Source organism: Podarcis pityusensis (genome assembly GCF_964106645.2).
Source record: "Podarcis pityusensis genome assembly, chromosome: 1".
NCBI classification, from domain to species: domain Eukaryota; kingdom Metazoa; phylum Chordata; class Lepidosauria; order Squamata; family Lacertidae; genus Podarcis; species Podarcis pityusensis.
The window spans coordinates 66018612-66039719 of record NC_138028.1 but is presented as its reverse complement, the minus strand read 5'-3'; the positions used below and the strand labels follow the sequence as shown (position 1 = coordinate 66039719).

Genomic DNA, 21108 nt, shown 5'->3' with positions numbered 1-21108 from the left:
AAATATTCATAATACACAATCAATCAGCATAAAATTAAACAAGAAAAAAGCACACCTAGTTTAATCAACTAAGGAAAGTTAGCCAAATACTTTCAAAAGCTCTCTGGAATAAAACTGCTTTTGCCTGGTATGTAAAGGCCAGCAATATGAAACAAAGCAAAAATCCCTGCAGACACAGTTCCAGTTATGAGAAAGCCGGGTCCAAACATACCACCTTATTTGGAAATAAGCAGAGTCCCCTAAGAAGTTCTAAATGTATAGGCAAGTTTGTATGAAAGAAGGCATCTCTTAATGTATTCTCCATGCAGACTATTTAGGGCTATAAAGGACAAAACCAGCAATCCGAGTTGTGCCGAGAAACCAACTAGAAGTCAGAGAAGATGACATAAAATCGTCACTATATACTCTGCATTCTAGTGCCTGCAAACTGGTAGCCTTGTGGAAAGGGCTTCTCTCTTCTTTATTTTGCCCATAGCTGATTGTGTTACTAGTTGAATTTATGTAGCAGCTAATGCTGAATTCAGCTGAAAGCTATTAGGTTTTGCAGCATGAAGGGGGGGGGGGGGACATGACTTAAAAGCACTATATCATTCCATCGCTATAGCAACAGTTCTAAGTGCACTTAAATGTTTATGAATCTCAGGCACACAGAACTGTCCTCTAACTTTGACTTGTAATCAGCTACTTCTAATGAAAAGATGCTTGAGTGGTAACAAACATCTATATGCTATAGTTAAACTCTTCGGGGGCATTTCAAAAACACAGTACAGACACAGCAAATATGCTCCAAGACTTGGCTGCAAGCACTGTATTTTCCAAAACTAGAGAACCAGCGCTGACCCACCCATGAGGTGTGGCAGACGGGAGGATCCACAGGGGCAGCACCTCCCAATGTTGATCTTTTCCCCCCTGCCCTTGTCCCTCACTTCTTCCCTGGTGGGGAGGGAGGTATCCCTGGGAGTCTGCCTTAGGTGGCAAAATTCCCCTGTAAAGAACTGATTTACCAGCTCATGGGCTTGGGATAATGCTAATATAAAGAAAGATGGCACTGGGATACTGATATTTCTGAAAGGTGGAAGCTGATCACAGAATCCTTGTGAGGTGTCAGAAGCTCTTGGGCCTTCTCTTTCAAGCTAATACTGACTGCACTCAGTTGGAAGCCGCGTCGGACATTGGGCTTCCGAAAAACGTTTGCAAACCGGAACACTCACTTGCAAGTTTGTTCAGGAGCCAAGCTGTTTGACTACCAAGGTACCACTGTACTTCTTCCCTTCCCTTTCCCCATGCCATCTCCATCTCTGATTTTGCTACATTTTTACAAGCAAAGAACAACATGGGGAGTAGAGCAGCAGATATCTGGCTTGTAGGTATGAATTAAATAGAAAGCATGTATTCTACTGCCAGGGAAAGGACTGCAAGCCCAAGTGAAGAGTAACTCATAGGATCTGGTTCACGGAATCTTGTGAGATGGTTATACAAGTTAAGAAGCAAAACAGCATATGGGATGGGCAACAAGGAAGAATTGGGGCCAGGTAGGCGGGACTAGGGCAGCAAAAGCCGTCACATATGCTAGTAAACAGAGGTAAGTGTCAGGAAGAAAGCTCTCTGTAGGAGACTAATTCAGACACTAAATGAAGGAGCAGTAAAGCATAGTTTTAGGGTACTTACCAGAGTCAGAGAGAGACTATTGAAGTCTGAGTGATGTAGAGACCCTGCAGGGATGTGCAAACATCTCAATCTACTACTCAATACTTGCACAGGAACTGTTTGTTTATTTATTTAATGAAACTTTAAAGTAAAGCTACAACAAAACAACAGTACTACATGCATTTCTTGCAATATCTGAGCACATGATTTTATCCTACTAACACCTCCTCCTTACAAACCTTCCCTTGACTTGAATCTCTTCTCATAACCTTCACATCTGTTTCTCCTTTTAAATCAGAAGATTCTGATTTCTTACCTTCCATACACTTTCTTATGGCTGGCTTGTCCCTCAATACTGCTGATTTTTTAAAAAACCTACAGTTGATCTGAGCAAATCAGCTGTTATACTTAAGTATGGACTGATTCCTGATGTCTTTAGTGTAATTACTCATATAGCAACAAAGTTAAAGAGCAGGGCCTTTTGTTAACTAGATGTTGCCTTTTAACAATGCTGTTTTCACCTTTTTATTATTCTGTTGAATCAAAATACTGTGTGCCAGATTACTTTTTTCTAATTACACTGGGCAACAATTTTTTACTTTTTGAATGTTGTCTAGATTTCTACAACTGATTTAGGGTATTTTTGCACTGCTGAATCAGGAAATGGCATCCGTTTCTCTCCATCAGGTCAGGTTTACTGTAAACTGAATGATGGGCATTGATAAAGGTAAGTACACATAAATTGCATGTTGCTTCACCCTTTTTCAAACTTCAGGGCTTGAACTTCCGTTTCTTGGAACTTCTGGAATGCTCAGCGGCAGGGAGGTCTCTCTTCAGAGTCCAACAGTAGTCAGCCATCATGACTGCATCCCAGCGACCCTGATACCTGGTCTCCATCTCTTTCATGTCCTGATGGAATCTCTCCCCCTGCTCGTCACTCGTTGAGCCCAGGTTCTCAGGAAACCGGTCCATATGTGGAAATAGGTAGTGCATCTTGACGCTCATGTTGCAGCCCAGGTTTCTGAAAGCAGTCAGCATGTTGTTGACAAGTTCTGCGTAGTTTCTGGCCTTATTGTTGCCAAGAAAGTTCTTCACTACCAGAACAAATGCCTTCCACGCTTCCAGTTCCACTTCGTTCATTGAGTTTCCAAACTCTGGATCTCTGATGAGCTGATAGATCTGAGGACCGTCAAAGATGCCAGCTTTCAACTTCTCCATGGTCAATCCTGGAAAAGCCTGGCACAAGTAAGTGAAGCAGTCACCATCCTTGTCCAGAGCCTTGGTGAACTGCTTGATTAAGCCGAGCTTGATGTGCAGCGGTGGGAAGAGTATTCTGTCTCTGTCCACCAGAGGGTCATTGATGACGTTCCTTTTTTTTGCAAGGCACCAATTCCTCCCGCACAGGCCAGTCCTCCTTCGTGTAATGCTGAGCACGGTCCCTACTATCTCACATGCACAGAAAACATGGGTACTTGGTGAAGCCAGACTGTTGTCCCAACAAAAAGTTCACCATCTTCATGTCAACACAAATAAACCACTTATGCTGATCATAACCAATTTTCTCCAGTACATACTTCACCGCTTCATAGTTCTCCTTCAGTGTACTCAAGTGAGCCAGGGGTATAGAGGCAAACTGGCTGCCGTTGTCTAGCAGAACACATTTCAGTGATTGCTTGCTGCTGTCAATGAACAGTCTCCAATCTTTGGGTTCATACTGTGGCACTCCAAGCTTGAGCAGAAGCTGCGCAATATCTGCACAGTACATCAAGTCCTTCTCTTCCGAGAAAAAACGGAGGTACTCTTGATGCCTGTTGCGGAAGAAGCTGATGCGAGCACTGTCAGAGAGGAGGGTTTTTTGCTTCATTCTGGATGCCAACAGTTCAGCAGAGTCCTTTGACAAGCTGAGGATGCGAACTAGATAATTCAACTCCTTTTGGGAAAATGGATGTGGAGCATCATCTTCAAGAACCACTTCTTCTTCTTCATGTCCTTCAACACTGGAGGCATCTTCGTCACTAATGTCAGGAAGTTCTCCGAAGATAGGCACTGGAATTTCATCACAATGAGCTACAGGCCGACGTGCTGATTGAAGATCAGGATACTTCGTGGGGCGGCTGCCCCATTAACTTAGTTTTGATCCCCCAACTTTATGCTTTGCCACACCAATTTATGGAAGATTTCGAGGTTTTATGACTTCAAACTGATCCCTTTTCGACATAATCACCCAGAACTATCAGACCTGAATACTTCTTTCTTGTCATTAAAATAATTATTTCCAATCAAAACAATTATTCGACATGGCATTTTACCCCCACCAACGTCTTCTAAAATGCTCCACACAAGCGTACATGTGAACAAAAACGTAAAAAAAGACATGTGGCCATAGCTCAAAAACTTGACCTGATTGAGCAAAACCAATGTGATTTTTGGATTCAGCGCATCAGATTCGTCCTAAATCAATTGAAAAAACGCAGACAACAAATTTGTTGTTGACCAGTGTTATCTGCGCATGAACTGAGGATTTATGCTTTGAGTTTCTATTCCTACAGCACATTTAGAGGAGAGATGCACTGAAATACCTGTAAATTGTCATTTATGCATCTGTGGCCAGGGAGAAGTGGAAGATATTGTCTACTATTGTATTATATTGTTCTTCTACAATTTCCCAAGGGAAAGGTTTTTTAAATTCTTCAGCCAGTTTTTTTCAACAGTAGGGAGAAAATCTGTTACTTACTATTTGATAGGGATAACTAGATGACATAAAGGGTTTCAGTGTTTGCTCTACAGCCCAACAGTCAAAAACTTAATTCAAAAAATAGAGTCCAATATTCTGGAGTATCACCTATGCTAAAATGTATATCTCAGCTAGATTATGGTTTTTAGAAAATGAATTTGACTGATTGATAGCACAGTTTTAAACATGGAGGATGAACTTGGTGATTTAACTGACTAATGAGAATTCCAAACCAGAAGTGCAATCAGTGCCATTTACTATCTGCTGTTAATTGCAATGATTACGTTTATGGTTCAAAACGCAGAAACCATATCACTTAATTACTAATATAAATAGTTCTGTAAATTATTCATCATTTTGGGTTCTATAATATGAAGTTCTATTAAATATTTAAGCAACACAACAGGGTGTATCACTGCAGCAAGTTAGGTATGTATACACACAGAGAGATGAATGCTGGAAATAGCACTTCAGGCGTGAATTAATACAGCAAAATCTCTTTTGCGGCACACAGCCTGATGAAAATATTTCGGCTTTCCAGCCCTGATAAACAGGTTCCCAAATTTAACAATGGCACTTTTAAACAATTAAGAGCATGTGTGTATTTGTGTGTGTTTATCTAGAGGCCACAATTAAACAGAGTCTATTTAATCAGCTAGGTTAATCCATCAGCTACTAAACCTTTGTTTTCCTGGAGTCTTCTTCCCCAAACATCTTTAAACTGGCAATCCTTCATTCCTTTTGTTTTGATCTATTTGTCTCTAAACTTAGGATAAGAGCAAACTCTGTCAGTAGCACCTGCTGAGCATATTTTTTTTTAAAAAAACAAACCCTGTAATTTACATATTGTTATCAAATTAGGCATTGCTATAAGGTTAAAAATAAAGTAGAGAAAATGTGTTTGCACTGTGTGTGTTTCTTGTGATTCTTCCTGAAAATATACTCCAGGATTGACAGTGGGCCTCACTTTTTTAAAAAAAAAATTCAATTTCTTTCAAAAGAAACTGTGGCACAGGTTACTTTCAGAAAACCCTTTATTGAGTATTCATCCAGATTTGTTTGCATGAAGATCAGAGGACACCAGCTATTTATTAAGTATTTGTTCTGATTTGTTTGCAAAGAAATAAAAGACATTGCGTCAAGCAAATGCTATAGCACTCTGCCCAGTGCATTTTCCTGTCACTTTCATTAGCTCTAAAAGTTTGGGAATGTTGCACAATACCCTCAGTGGTGCAGTCCATTGTCTCTTAAGACAAATGGATGCCAAAAAATAACATCTAAATAATCAACTTGCCATTGTCTATTTAATTAATGAATATGGGTTGTATCCAACCAAGTTTTACAGTAAACTCTTTGAAGTGAATGGATCTAAGTTAGTTGTGTCCATTATTTCAGTAACTCTAAGACTATCACTAACATACAGCCCGCCCCGTCCGCCTGGTTATATATATTTTTGTTTGTTTGTAGCATGTGATGAAATGGCAACATTTTTAAATAACACTTATGATGCATGATCGTGCTTATAGACAGGTAAGGTTTAGCAGCAAAGACTGCTGAATTTATAACACATATCATTAATTCAGAGGTCTTTATGAGCTATGGACTCAAGTTTGTTTTCTTTGATACCTCAAGTCATAACTTATTATTTTATATGTGGCTCACTCAGCTTAAGAAAAATATTAAAAATTAAGTGTGGTATCCAGTGGGGTCCCTCTATTGATGGATGGCTCCTTAATCCAAAGGAAACTTCCATTAGCAACATGGGGAAGGAAGGGGTTTTTTACATATTCACACGCTGCCACCCCTGCTGCTCCCTCCGAAATGGACCCCAAAGCGCTGAGAGTCCCTTTGGAATAGCATGGGAGGTGGCACAGAGCGCTCCAGGGTGGGGTGTAATTTGAGGAAAATAGCACCTCGCCCTGTCACACCATGGGGTTAAAGAGCCTTCTGGTAGCTGAAGGACAGCATTAGGTAAAAACCCCTGAAGGAAAATCATGGAATCACAGAATTGTAGAGTTTGGAAGAAAATTTCAAACTCGAAAGTTTATTGTGTATGTAAGAGACAATTAAGCACATACGTGAAATTTCTATTACATAGCCTTAAAAAGAACTATTCTGTTATTGAAGTTGCTCTTCAGAAGAGTTCTGATGGATCACTGACTTGATGGGAAATAGCTCCTTTAAATCAATGAACATTCTGTTTTTAAAAAAATTCAGAAAATTTATTTTTATTTTACTTAATGAAGATATGCTCTAATCTTTGGGGAGAGGAGCATGAAAGTGACCAGCTTCTAAGCTTTTTATTGCTGGGTAAGCATTATGGCATGTTATTTTAGTTGGTTTGGTTGAAAAATGCAACTGAAAAGCTAAGATTCACTGCATCTGAGCATTATTCCTAAATACACTTCAGGGAAGAATATTTATTAAGAGACATCCATTCTTCCTAGCTAAGGCAAGGAATAAAAGAACATTTTGTACACAAGCAAATTACAGTGAGAACAGCAGAAATTTGTTAACTCACCCATACATGCTTTGAACTACAGTCTAAACCACTAGGTTCTGCTTAATAATACTTCATAAAAAATATGCCTACAGTGTATGTGCCATGCATTAAACATATAATACACCCTCAGGTTTCCTTTCCAAATCCCACTGCAACACATCATGAATAAAAAAAGATTGCAGATGTGGATGTTCTCTTAGCTTAACCATAAATAGGAACGAGAAGATCCTTGGGATTCGGCTCTCCATGCCACACAAAGTAGAAACCTCTTATGATCAGTTTTCAAAAGCTCTCTGTTATTTCAACAAGCACTAATAATGATTTGCTTTGTACCACTGAGAAGCAGGACTCTAGAACCAAGATTACCAACATGTGTAAAATGGCATATGGCATGACTTATTCATGAAGCTTTCAATTAATTAGTGTTTGTAAATCTGCTCTGAAAGTTAGAAAACCTTGCTGATAGCATAGCAAGGGCGACGTCTTTTAATCAAGGTTGGCGAAATTGAATTCCACAGGCAGCACTTCCAGCAGTCCTACCATTCAGTTAGTTTCCAGTCCTTTTGCAGGGTGTGCATTTTTCAAAGCCGCACATAACACACATTCAATCCACCTCTACCACCAACACCACCAACACCTCCTCCTCATCATCTGCCCATTACAAAAGCTTGTGTAAGACAATATAAATGTTTAATGGTGGGCTGCTGATTTACTTCCGCTCTACTAGCAATAAACTTTACTCTAACAAACTGCTGGCACCACCCCAAAAGAAAATTAGGCAATTCAAGCATTAATGACTGGTTAAACAGTGGCTCCTGACATCAAAATGAGATGTTACCCTGGCAGTTTAACATGTACTAACCTCATTTAATGTAAAATATTCATAGCAACGGAATCTCAAAAGGAGCTAATGATGAGGCAAGGTTACTTTGCTCAGGAGGATGTAAATACAGTGGTTTCTTGGAGCAGTTTGCTGGAGGGGTCTCCTGAGACACTTGTTAAAATCCCACTACCAAAGCAAAAAGGAAGGCAAGATACAACTGGCAGGACACCCTACTTTCCCTGAATCCCTGGCAGACTGCTCATCCCTAGAGCTTCCATATGATCTGTTTGTTTAAATGAATGCGTCTGTATTCTTGAAGTGGAAAATGCACCAGCAGAAAGAACAAAAGGTTCTGAAAGAACAAGAATCCATTAAAAAAATAATGTTTAAATCCATAGCACTTCCTTCAGCATATCTCACGGAATCATCTTCCCATGAATAAATGCACACACACATGCGCACGCTCAAAGGGATCTTTTTACCTGACAGAGCTTCCTACCTTGGTTGCAAGATTAATAACAAAAATCTTTTTTTTTTTTTGCAATTAAATGTCATTTTTATATATCTAACTTACACAGGAAAAGTGCTGCTCAGCATGCATAAGTAGAACTATCTACGTTTAAACAGTATATAGCACAGCCAGTTAGTTTAAATATCCCTTGCTGGCTGAGCCAACCATACCTTGTTCACTATCATTCAGATGAAGCCACACCAATTTTCAGCAGCAAAAATGTACAAGTATTGCCTCTGGGCATTGGCTTCAGGCATCTTTAACTCTTTATTTTATTGTTTTGTTTTAGATTGTTTGTATTGTCTGTTATTATAAGACTCTTTGGACATAGTTCCTTAGCAAAGCAGTAAAAACATATTATATTTAAATAATAGATAGAATATTCAAGGCTTATATTTTAATGAACACTTATTCCCATGTGAAATAGCAGTTATATAAAGGTAAGGGGGGATAAGTGCTGCTGTCTGAATGCTGGCAGTCCTCCTAGTTTATGAATAGGTCCCTGAATAAACACAGTGATCTGAGAACAGTCTAAAGTGACCGTCTGGGTTCCAAAGAATGTAGAGAAAATGCAGCTAACTAATAAGACTATTTGGGAATTAGGATTAAGATCTTCCTATTTAAGAGACAGAATGATCAAGACAAAGCATAATATGGCTTTTTACCAAAAAAAAAAAAAACAAAAGAGAGAGGCACAATTATACCATACATTAAGAGTTGCTGTCATACTACTTCCAAACAATATATGATAAATAGAGAAGGACATGAACATGTTCAGTGCCAGGCCAGGCATGGAGAAGAATAATCTCCAAGGTTAGTACAACTGCGGGAAACAGAATTTATATGGGGTAAAGGGGTGTAAGGTTGGTAGACTAAAGATCTTGACTTAAAGCGTGTATCTAAACAGCAGTGGCATCAAGACAGTTATGATGATATATTCTAATAAGATCACTGTTTATAAATTATTTAGAACTTCTATATAGGGGTGGGGAAGCCATAGCCCTGCAAATGTAGTTGGACTCCAACACCAATCAACCCCTGCAAACATCACCAGTGGACAGGGATGATACGAGTTGTAACCCAACAACACCTGGAGAGCTACAGGTTCCTCAAAACCACTACCTGCAATAAGAGAAATAATATATCCTCTTGGCAGGAGTCCTTAAGGCTTTAGTCGTGAAGATGGTACACTGCAAATCAGTACACATGTACACTAACAATCCCAGATAACCTTATAAAAATCTCAATAATATGCTCATTTCTGTTGGGGTACCCAACGTTTGGAATTCACTCCGCCATGAAGTACAACATGCACCAACCTTGATTTTGTTTTGGCATCTATTAAAGACCTATCCTTTTCATAAAACTTCTGCAGGTTTTAATACCTTTTTAATCATCATTATTAATACTATCATTCATATCAAGGCTATGAAACTCAAAGCGCAGAAAGCTTGAGGGGCATTAATGAAATTCTATATTACGGTGGGTGGTGAGCTATTGAAAATCTTTGCCAGTAAAGTGGTCTCCCAGATGCTTCATGGAGTAGTGATGTGGGGTAAGGACCCAAATGCCAACAAAGCCTTAGAAATAGTGCAGAACAAATTCCTCAGGAAAGTGTTCTCCCTCCCCAACGGGCCTCCAGCTGCTCTTCTCCACGTTGAAGCTGACGTGACAGCAATACAGGCTAGAATTGATTACCTGTGCTTAAATTATGTGAAAAGACTTAAATTTCTTTCAGAGGAGAGATTCCCCACTATGTCACACACAGAACAGAAACAGACCAAATGTTGGAAGGACGGGATCCAACGCCTCTTGTCCTAATACCAATTACAAGATTTTCAGGTGAATATGAACATGGACAAGAGGCACTTAAGAGATTGTCTCTTTAGGTCTGATGCAGAAAGGGATCTAACCATGATGGCTTCTACCAAGAGTTCGCCATGGTTCCCACTTATTAAAACGGGACATACCCGGGCCAGTTACCTGTCAAAGCTCCCACTTGCCATGCTTAGAATCGCTTTCACAGAATTACGATTCCAATTGACGCCCTTGGTGGTGTTGGATGGACGCTATGGCAACGTACATTATGAAGAGAGACTTTGTGTGTGTGGGCAACACTGTGTGGAGGACCTGTGCCACTATTTATTGCAGTGCTCGTTATATATAGACCCAAGAGACCAATACATAAAACCACTGTTTCCGAATGGAACTCACTTGAATAGGGTGGAAAGGGTGAAATGGATGCTGAGCAATACAGTGGTACCTCGGGTTACATATGCTTCAGGTTACAGACTCCGCTAACCCAGAAACAGTACCTCAGTTTAAGAACTTTGCTTCAGGATGAGAACAGAAATCGTGCTCCAGCGGCGCAGCGGCAGCGGGAGGCCCCATTAGCTAAAGTGGTGCTTCAGGTTAAGAACAGTTTCAGCTTAAGAACGGACCTCCAGAACGAATTAAGTACGTAACCCGAGGTACCAGTGTACTGCTGACTGTAACTTATAAAGTAGCACTCTATGTGTTGGCAGCTAAGAAGATCAGGAGGAAAGAACTAGATAAAATAGCGGTCAACTGCAAGAATTACAGGGCATTTTACAATACAAAAACAAGTTCTTAGACTTTCCTTCCCAGGTTCTTGAGCTGACGCTTTCAACATACACTGCTTTAATATGCTTTGTAAATGGCCCTAAAATTTGAAAATGAAGGGTGGTATGCAGATATTTTAAGTTAATTAATAAATGGAGGAAGCAAAGGAAAACAAAACATGAAAGCAAAGAAAGTAGTTTCCCTTCCTTTTCCAGTACTTCGCTTTTGTGGAAATAAATACAGAATTTCTACCCACTGGTTGCATGCTGTCCTCAGATCCTTCTGTGAAAAGAATACTGCATTACCCCCAGCACTCGACGAACTTTATTTTGCATCCACTGCAAGCAAGATTGCTGTGAAGCATGCTGTGAATATGTCTCTATTAGATATTGCTTATGACATCATTAGTGGCAAGTGACAAACCAGCTGTAGTCCCAAAACATCTGAAAGGTACCAGTTTGAAAAGACTGGGCTAGGTGCTCAGCAAGCGTTTTAAAGGAAGATGATAAAAACATAGCTACTTTGCAGCAAAAACTATTTTTTCCACCTGTTCCTTTTTAGAAAATTGTTTAATACTTTGAAAGTTGTCTATTCTCTGCCTACAGCACTAAGTAGTCATTATGATGCCGGCTTTTATTAGAGGGGTGAAAAGCAACAGTTTTCCTGCTCAAAAAAACCCCCACCATGTGTGAACTGGATGCTGTGCTATTGTTTTTGAATGGGGGCACTGCAAGACTGTTAAACAAAGGCTAGAATATGGCATTGGCATACATTTATTATATTCACTGTCTGGATAGCTCTTACTAATTGAGCATTTCTAAGCAACAGGATTTAAATTAGCTCATGCCTGTAGGTAGGGATAGGACTGGCTGGAACAAAGTACAGTCATACCTCCATTTATGTAACCCTCTGGTTACGTAACCCTCTAGTTACGTAAACTTTGGGATGCGCGCGCAGCAAACCCAGAAGTATTTTGCTAGGTTTCGCCACGCGCACATGCACTCAGGTTGCGGAAACCTCGGGATCCGACTGGATCTCCGGAACAGATCCCGTCCACAGCTGGAGGTACTAGTGCAAAGTGACTAAACAGGGTTTTCAAATACTGCACAACACAGCAGTGATGACACAGCCACACTGCAGACCACAGCACCCTCTGGAAATGTGCCCCTTCCCCTCTGTTTACAGACACTTCCACTACACCAACAGTGCAAAGATCAGTGTAAGAAACTGAGATATGAAAGCTAGGAGCTAAATGGCCCCTTGAAACTAGGTTATGGGAGCAACAACGGAATGTCTAGGCACATTTTTTTATAACAAGAATACAAAGCTGAAAATCAATGAACTGCATCTAAAATATTATGTTCATTTTTCACATGGTCTAGTCCTCATCCAAAGACTGCAAAAATCAAAGACGTGCTCCCCCTCACCCCCCTAATATTCTTAAGAGTGTCTCTTATCCAGCCTTCAGAGAGTGGCTGGAAGTGGGGAGGCAGAAAAAGGTCCTCCTTTCCTTCCACTGTGCAGTTTTAATCTGAAATCTTAGGCACCCAGGGCTCTGAAACTGCTCTCTGAAACTGAAATTCCCTGTTGCAAAACATGCCTAGAACAATAGGAGTTTCGAACGCTGGCAAGGATGACCGATTGGATTCCACTCCTAGGCAACAAATGTTTGCACTGCAATCTTATACTAGTATATTGCAAACTGAGAAACTGTATTTCTAGATCGGATGTCATACTAGAATCAATGAAGAATTAACTCAATTTTGAATGTAAGAAGTGCAAACTCTTTTTTGGGATTGCTTTTTGTTGAATACTATATTTTCAATTTATTTTTCTTTGTTGTGCTATGCTTTTTCTTTTAAAACCAATAAAGCATTTAGAGAGAGAGAGAGAGAGAGAGAAACTAGATTTCCAAAGGTATGTGTCTTTTGGCACATGGAGTCAGCAGCTGAGAAGGTAAATCTAACACAATAAATTGACCTTTTATTGAAATGCAGTAGACACACAGTGAACGTGTAGCATGTGCTTGGAGTGAAAAGCGATCTTTTAAAAGGGTACTCTGATCTGAGTGAGAGCAATGTCAAATAACTGCTCACAAAATGCAAACTGGCAAGTATGGCAGTACATTAAGAAGAAAGCAAGTTATTGCTTTGCAATCTACCAACCAGGTGAAAATGACAAGACATGAAACAGAATTAGTTGCTCCAAAATTATTTTTCAATAACGACTGGAAATATTTACAGACCACAAGTCAGATCTTTCACCCATAAAAGCTGTTTCAAATTCAGAGAAGAGGGGAGGGGGATAATGCGCTCTGGATGTCAGCAAAGATTAAAAGAACCAGGGCAAAAGGTGAGGCAATGACTTTGGGTAAAAGAAGTCCAGACAAGGTTTCTATCCAGATCTACATTCATACCGAAAGTGAGCCAATTATAAGGAAAATCCTATTGCCACTAATAGTAGCTAAGCATAACTACACAGCAAAGGGCGTTGGATATCTTGAGAACGTGAAGAAACTGTAGGCTGCCTTCATTAGAAGTTTTTAAGCAGAGGCTGGATATCCTATCAGGGGCCCTATAACAGAGGATCCCCTGCATTAGTGGGATGTTGTTTAATGAAATAACACTTGAGGTTCCTTCCAACTCCATGATTCTGAGTTGACCTTGTCCAATCTGGTGCGCTCCGTATGACTTCTGGTTACTTCCACTTGGCAGTTTATTATTAAGTCGGTGCTGCTTAAGCATGAACATTTTGTAATAGTATCCACAGAACTCATCAAAATACTGTCCCATTTTATCTCCTCATTTAATCTGGATTTCCACAAAATATCCAGTAGGTTTTAAAAACAAAACATGTAAGTGGCAAATCCAGATTAAACTGGGGGTGAGGAACTGGAAACGGGATGACTTGTTGAAGAGGATGATACCATGTGGATGCAAGTTCACAACGAACAGGCCAGCAACTTCCATCTCTCCACTGAACTATCCATTCAAAAGCGAAAACATATAGTACAAATTATTCCTCATCACTTCCAAAACGGGCACCTATAAATATTGTATAGTCAGTGTTGGGGTAACACAGCCTCTCTCAACCTGGGCCATCCAGACTACAGCTTCCTTCAGTCCCATTCCACCCTTTTGCTAGCTAAGGTTCATGAGAGTTGTAGCCCAAAATATCTGGAGGGTGCCACATTGGGGATTGTTCCTTCGGATGTTACGTTTTCCTGTTCACTCTGGAGTAGGAAGGAGCCACACCTAATTGCCTCTCCTTTAATAATTTCTCTCATTTCTAAAGTGGCTTTACTTCTCCTCAGAGTGGCTCATTTTCTCTGTTGCTTCTCCCAACTGCTAGCGGAAATTAGCCACTCTGAAGAGAGGCAAGCAAACAAACAAACAAACAAATAAATAAGGAGAGACAAGGCAACTCCCTCTTCCCTTTGTGTGTATCTTTTCTATACCCTCTAGTTTTGTCTACCTGTTGATAGAGAAAGGCAGAATTCTCATATGGAAGTGCTATTTCCTCAGTGAGTATAATGTGGTACCAGGCTCATTTCCCATGAGTTAGTTCTTGAACCCAATGCAGTGGTGCTGTTATAGTATCCATGCGCGGCTAATTTAAATGCTGTAGTATTTGTGGTGTGATTATTCTGAATGGCAGCTGTAGAGGATACTTTAAGGAACACAGTTCAGGTTATGCTGAAAATTATCATCTACGAAGACTTGTAAGACAAAGTTGCACAAAAAATACGTCAGGCTACCCTGTGTACAGCATACTGATAAAGGTTTCAGGGCTTTCTATGCACACACACACAGTCCACTGCTTGTCTCCTGCTAAAAATTGGGTGTGGAGGTTTGCTGGGCAGGAATACGGGGGCGGGGGCAGGCATTTATTTGGCCTCTATGGTAAGGAAATGAGAGAGTTAAGCCTTATTAATAAAAAACAATGGATAAATACCAAGACCAACCAAAGTTATGGTTTCTTACAGGTAACAAAACAGCAATGGCTCCTTCTTTTAAGCAAACACAGCTTTAGTATAAAGCAATTTGGAAATCAAAAAGATTAAGCACACACTGCCACTTGTCTCCTCTAAATTCACCTTTCTCAAGCTGCTTTTCCTCCTACAGAGTTCCAAATACATACTTTCAAATGTAGGCAACTGGTATGCAAAAGCAGCAGGAATGATTCTTATAGATATACCCTCTCATCCAGAATGTCCCCTCCTGAAGTTGCTTTTCAAAAGGGAAATAGGCTACCAGAGTCCTTTGCTCATCTTTCTGTGTCACGCATAGTTTGGACTTGGGTTCCTGCATGAAAATCCATTCTTAATTCACGGTTAATTCTTTTCTAGCCGAGATTTATGAACTAATGAGTAAATCCCACTGGGTTTTAGATCTGAAGCTTGCATAAATGTGATTTTCCAGCTCAGGTATCATTGACAAAAGTTACCATATTACATTTCAATGGAAATTGAAAAAATTATTATTATATTATATATTATTATATTATTTTGCTACGCCATATATCTTACATTTTATAAAAGTCAATAAACTTGTTTTTTCCAGAGTAATTTATTGCTAGATGACAGAAATATAGTTAAAATGGGATCTTCTGCATGCAAAGCAGATGCCACTGAGCCACAGATCTTCCTGAACCAAAACACAGTGAACTGAAGAGGAACAAGAACTTTGTGGAATTCTGCTGCACCAGTTTTACGGACCACAGGGTTGTTGTTGTTGTTTTTAACCACATGCCACAATTACATGCAATCAATATTCACTTATTTCTCTGTTCCAAGTAGTCGTGACTCTTGTAAAATAAAGTCTTACTAGCAATGCATCCACCTAGTTCTATAAGTCATCAGATTAAACAGAAATTGAAAGAAAAGACGAGACAGGTTTGTAATGGCTTCTTTTAAACTGGCTTTTCAGCACTTCAGTGCTATGCAACTTGAAACAATCCAGTTCTTTTTGTTCATTTCTAAACAAAGAACCATTATTTGATAATGAGCTTTTCTCAAGGATACTTCACCATTTTATCCTGCTTTCAAATTTTTGCATTAGCAACTTCTACTTTCCTGGTAACAGAAATGTGCTTACATGGAAAAAATAGTCTTTGTTAGGGTTTTCCCCCACTTGTAATACATTCATCTTATTTTTCTGTTCATTCTCTGCACATGCTATAAAACTATTTTGTACTGTTCATATCAAACAATGACTGGTAGCAAAATATTGGTAGCAAGTTTCCACATCACCAGACAAATGAAAATATGTTCCACTTGCATACAGAAATGCTGTCCAACAGAGTGTCTATTGCAGTGTATTCCTAACCTTTTCATTCATCTTTAGGAAAATTACACTACAGTTTGCACCTTTTAAAAAACCTGCTACGTGACTCAGAAATAAAAGAAACAAGCAACGTTTGGGGAATTCCTCCTAACTTCACATCACAAATGCACTGTCACTGTGATTATTATGACTAGAAGTCATGGAAGACACTGTACATGCAGGACAGGAAAGCAACTCACATTTTCTATCACAAGCTCAATCTGTTCCCCTAACCCAAACCTTTTCTCACATTAGAACTAAAAGTTTCAGAACTATCAGTTGGGACAAGGGGGGACCTTCCAGATTGGCTAAAACATCTAACCACAAACTTAGAAGAGTCTGAACACTTACAATTGAAACCTGCATTCTATGTTACAACATACTGTACCCTAATACAAAACTGCATGCAAAAAAATGGGCTAAAGGACACATTATTCTGTTATATTATTAAAGATAAGAAGATATTGGTCTAGTGGGAAACTGACTGGCAGCTCCATGTAAGCTGCTTTATGTCTGTTTTTCATTGGTATGGAATACCAGCCACAATTAAGAACTGTTGACAGGTGCTAATATGCAGTGCTTTTCTTCTGGGGGGATGCAGGGGTACGCATACCCCTAAACATTTTGTGAATCTAAGTTTGGCCTCATTGAGGGGCAGTATTTCAATATGAGTTGGAAAATGAGAGTACCCCTAAATATTTTTTAAGAAAAAAAGCACTGCTAATATGTAAAATGCATATTACACATAAACAAATTTGTATAAACTCCAGTTCAGCAAGGGAAATCTACGAACCAAAGGAGCTCCCCTAAATGGATTTCTCTGCTGTATCATAAGCCTGTTATTCTCACACACATCCGTTGAAGGGAACTTCTAACTAGCGCTTAGATCCAAATTAGGGCCAGTATATTTAACACTGCTTGCCAATTGTACAAGGTATTTTCTCCATTAAAAAAATGTTAGAAGTTACCGGTAACTAACAAGCACATTCAATCAGTCCAACTGAAACAAAATTAAATGGGAATTAAGCAAATGAAATAGTTCACAACAACTTAAAACACACTTATTTGAATGGGACTTAAGTGCACATCAAACCACTTAAAGTTGCAATAATGTTAGTGGAATCCAAACAGGTATAGTTTTCTCAGGATTGCGCCCTATACAGTGGTACCTCTGGATACAAACGAGATCCGTTCCAGAGCCCCATTCACATCCAGAAGAAAACGCAACCCGCATCTGCGCGTGCGTGGGTCATGATTCGCCGCTTCCGCACATGCGCATGACGTCATTTTGACCGTCTGCGCATGCGGCGAAACCTGGAAGTAACGTGTTCCATTACTTCCGGGTCGCCGCGGAGTGCAACCCAAAAGTGCTCAAACTGAAGCACATTTAACCCAAGGTATGACTGTATAAGAATTCAGGTCATAACCTACCAGTAAAGATCACAATCAATTATACTAGTGGTATTTGGGGCAGGGGGAGAGCTGTTAGTTTGACGTGCAGAGAAATCCTCCCAGACCCAACATAAGTTCAAGACTATTTGAGTAAGAAATTTCTGCCACTCCAACCCTACGGAGAAATAAAGCAAACCCTTACACCTTCCTTTATTTTATTTTATTTTTAATCCAGCTAATCTTATTCAATACTGTACTGTATTCTATCTCTAATGGTAAGTAAGCCACCTTGGTTACCACAGAAGCAACCAGATGAGGGGAGGGAAAAGCTTTTTCATGCTCCTGATCGCTGAACACTTCAACAATTAAATCGTTACTACTAAATAAATACTAAACAATGGCCAGAATCCAAAGATATGTAAGACTAGACCCAGACTTCTTCATGAATAGCATTCCTGCCACATGTCAAGCTGCTTCTGAAACTGAAGGGAGTTTCAAAGCTGCATGCTCCAAAATTGGGCTTGATATAGTTCATAACTCCACTGATTATACCTCAAAGGTCTGAGGATTGCAGTCATAACCAAAGCATCATGGCTCAGCTAGAGAAGACCCAAATCCTGCAGAAAAAAGTCCCATGAACTCCATCCTCGTGGGATTGTGTCTACACAGATCCAAACTACCATTCCTTGTTCACATACAGTACAGCATTGTTAACTTTGATGCCACTCTGTACGCTGCTACTACTTTCAAAATGGAAAATGGCAGGGAAATTAGTTCTCCCCCCCCCCCGAAAAAAATCCCCAAGATACCAATAATAAGATATGTTATGCTGGAGAAATTTTTTTGTACTCTTATCAGCTCTGACACATCTCTCCCCCCTCCTTCCAAAAAGTAATTGTTTGAGGTAACAACAGCTTCTTTTCTGTGCATTGTAAAAAAAAAAAAAAATTGGGGAGGGAGGGCAGAGATGCTAGTCAACAAGAGGCAGCAGAGCACTCCTTCCAACACTGTAGGCCACTTTGGAAACACAAGCTCAGAAACCCTCCTCGTTTGTTACCTGACACATTTCACCAGCTACAGAAAACGACGGCGGGAGGAGGGTGGGCAGCGCCTCGGAATTATTCTGTGCTAAAATATTTACAAGCCTCCAGGCGCCCTCTGAAAAAAAATCAAATGCGAACCCCAGGGCCACCGAAACAACACTGAGGCATTGCAGTGAAGTGCAGCTGTTATGCAGAAGGCTGTTAACTTTTGTTTAAAATTGTGGGGAGAGGAGGAGAGACCGGGGGGAAGATGGCACCTTCTTCTGTGCAGCCTCCCTCCTTTCCATTCCAAGGCACCAGGCGCGAGCTTCCCCTCCTCGAGCACATCCCAGAAGAGTATTATTTTTATTATTTGGAACGAGATCGCCGATAACACAATGGCTGCAGCTGTAACGAAGCCCCCCCCCCCCCCGCTCAGCCCCCTGTTCTTCATTAAGCAATTCCTGCTCAGCCTCCCTTCACCACCCTCGCCCGGGTCTGAAGGCGCGCCGCTCACCTTGCTCCGCCTGGACCCGTTGGCAAAGGACTAAGAGCACCCCGAGGAGCATGGCAGCCTTGAAAAGGGGCCCTTTGGTGGCCGCGGCTGCCTCGGCGCTTCTCCGATCAGGGCATGGCGGCGGCAACAGCAGCAGCAGCCTGAGGCCAACGCTGGTCGCCCAAGCCCGCGAGATGCCTGCTGCAAAGAGTCCCCGCAGGCGCACGGGAAGCTCACACCTCAGGGTGCTGGTGCTGGTGGAAGCAGCAGCAGCAGCAGCAGGCGCCACGGCCGCCTCGTCGCCGAGAGCCATTTGTGGGGCGGCTCAGATGGCACATCCCCGTCGAGGGTCCGGCGCCCCTCAGAGCCCGCGGCTGCCCATCGAGGCGCGAGGCAGGTCGCGAGCTCCCGCCGACGCCACCTGACAGCAGCAGCAGGTGCAAAGGCTGCGGAGACGCCTCATGGAACCGCCCGTCGCCGCCGCTGCCGCTGCCGCCGCCGCCGGGCCCTTCCCGCCTCCCCGCCTAGCTGCGGGCGCCGGGGACGCCTCTGCCTGGCAACAAGAGACGCCGCCGAGGGGGCCTCCTCGCTCGGCCGCCCGCCGGTCCTCGTGCCTGACGGCTTCTTTCCCTCGCTCCGGGGCCGGAGTTGGGCTTGCAGCGCGCAGAGAGAGGGCTCCTCATCGACAAAGGAATCACGTAGCAGCGACACCCTCCGCCCCCTTCACGCTCGTCGAGGGGCGGAGATGGCGGCGCTCCTAAGGCGAGGGGGGCGTCTTCCGGGCTCCGGGCGCCCTTGCAGGGCCAGCGCGCGCGCCTCTCCCTCTGGAGCGGGGCTCCCGGGGGGGTGGGCTGGCGGACCTCGCCGTGACCCACACCACCGCGCCACCCACCGAGGGAGGTGCAAGGGGGGTCCCTCAAATGCACGCCAGCGTCGCTCTCTTCCCTCTTTAAAAGAAAATGGAGGCGGAGTGGAATCGCACCTTCCCACTCTTCACACTAGGCATGGCAGTCTTTCCCCAATATCAGGGGCAGTTATAGTGCCTGAAAACGGACTTAGGAAGCTTGTTTCATAAATGCAGTTTTATTGATTTTATGCTGTTCAGAACCATGGTATCTTCTCTTAAGGTAGGCAGGATTTTTAAAGATTATTTATTTATTTATTTATTTCGCAAATGAAAAGAATTAATGAAAACCTCATCCTTAGACCACCACTGTCCTTCCCAACCAAAAAACCCTTGACGCATGTAAAACAAAGGCACTTGTCCCATTATGTTCTCATGGTGCCCATGAAGTCCGGAGTCACTCCAGAGAAAGGGGTCTTCTGCATGGATGTTTCAGTACCCCATAACCAACACTCTAGGAGTCCTCAACACCAAGTTTGAGACTATGCTAGTCTGAGATACCCTAGCAGAATCCCTCTCTGTCCCAGTTGCCAACACATGGTACAAGCACTCAGCCCTGGAACCTGGCTGAAAATTAAATTCACTTATAGACTGTAACCAAAACCCCACACCTTCCCAACTTCTGTTGTTGCTGATTCAAATACCTAGACGGTTGTGGCTGAGAAGTATTCATTTCACCTAGGTCAAAGTAATACATTCAAGGTCAGCTCTCTCCATGATCTGGTCATAGGTGACAGAGAGTTTATTCTTAAGCTACCTGACTTTTAAGTAACAGCACCAGGATGCCCAAAGTCAAGTTGGCAGAGTTACAAAGTTTACCATGGATGGAGATGGACCAAAGTTTGTGCGTGGGACAATATAATTGTCCTCCCCTTATATAGCCATTTCATATCTCCCCCTCCCCATAATCACTGTTATCAAGTATGTTTTTACCTCTGCATGACCATCAGACACATTTCCCGGGCACATCATCACATCCAGACACCCCTAGTGCAAGATGCATGTACACATGCGATTTCCATGCAATTCTAGGTATACTGGGGCAAATAAATATAAGCTGCATAAGCTGGAGGTGGTGCTTGCTGATGCATTTGAGTGAGAAGTAAACATAGTTCAGTAGGTTTGTACCACCCTTGAAGATTCAGATTTTCTACTGGTGTGCTCTTATA

General features: G+C 41.7%; 1 protein-coding gene across 4 annotated transcripts in view; it reads right to left on the bottom strand.

The window, feature by feature from the left end:
• Nucleotides 1-19531, bottom strand: part of KIAA1549L (KIAA1549 like) — a 153106-nt gene extending 133575 nt beyond the window's left edge. For 3 of the 4 annotated variants that reach the window (XM_081011751.1, XM_081011752.1, XM_081011753.1), the window contains exon 1: nucleotides 19057-19528. In XM_081011751.1, the coding sequence (XP_080867877.1) occupies nucleotides 19057-19348 (292 nt within the window). In that variant the 5' untranslated portion in view covers nucleotides 19349-19528. Of the gene's footprint in view, nucleotides 1-19056 lie in introns of all 4 variants that reach the window. The other variant, XM_081011748.1, reaches the window with a different exon arrangement.
• Between the last annotated feature and the right edge of the window lie 1577 nt (nucleotides 19532-21108).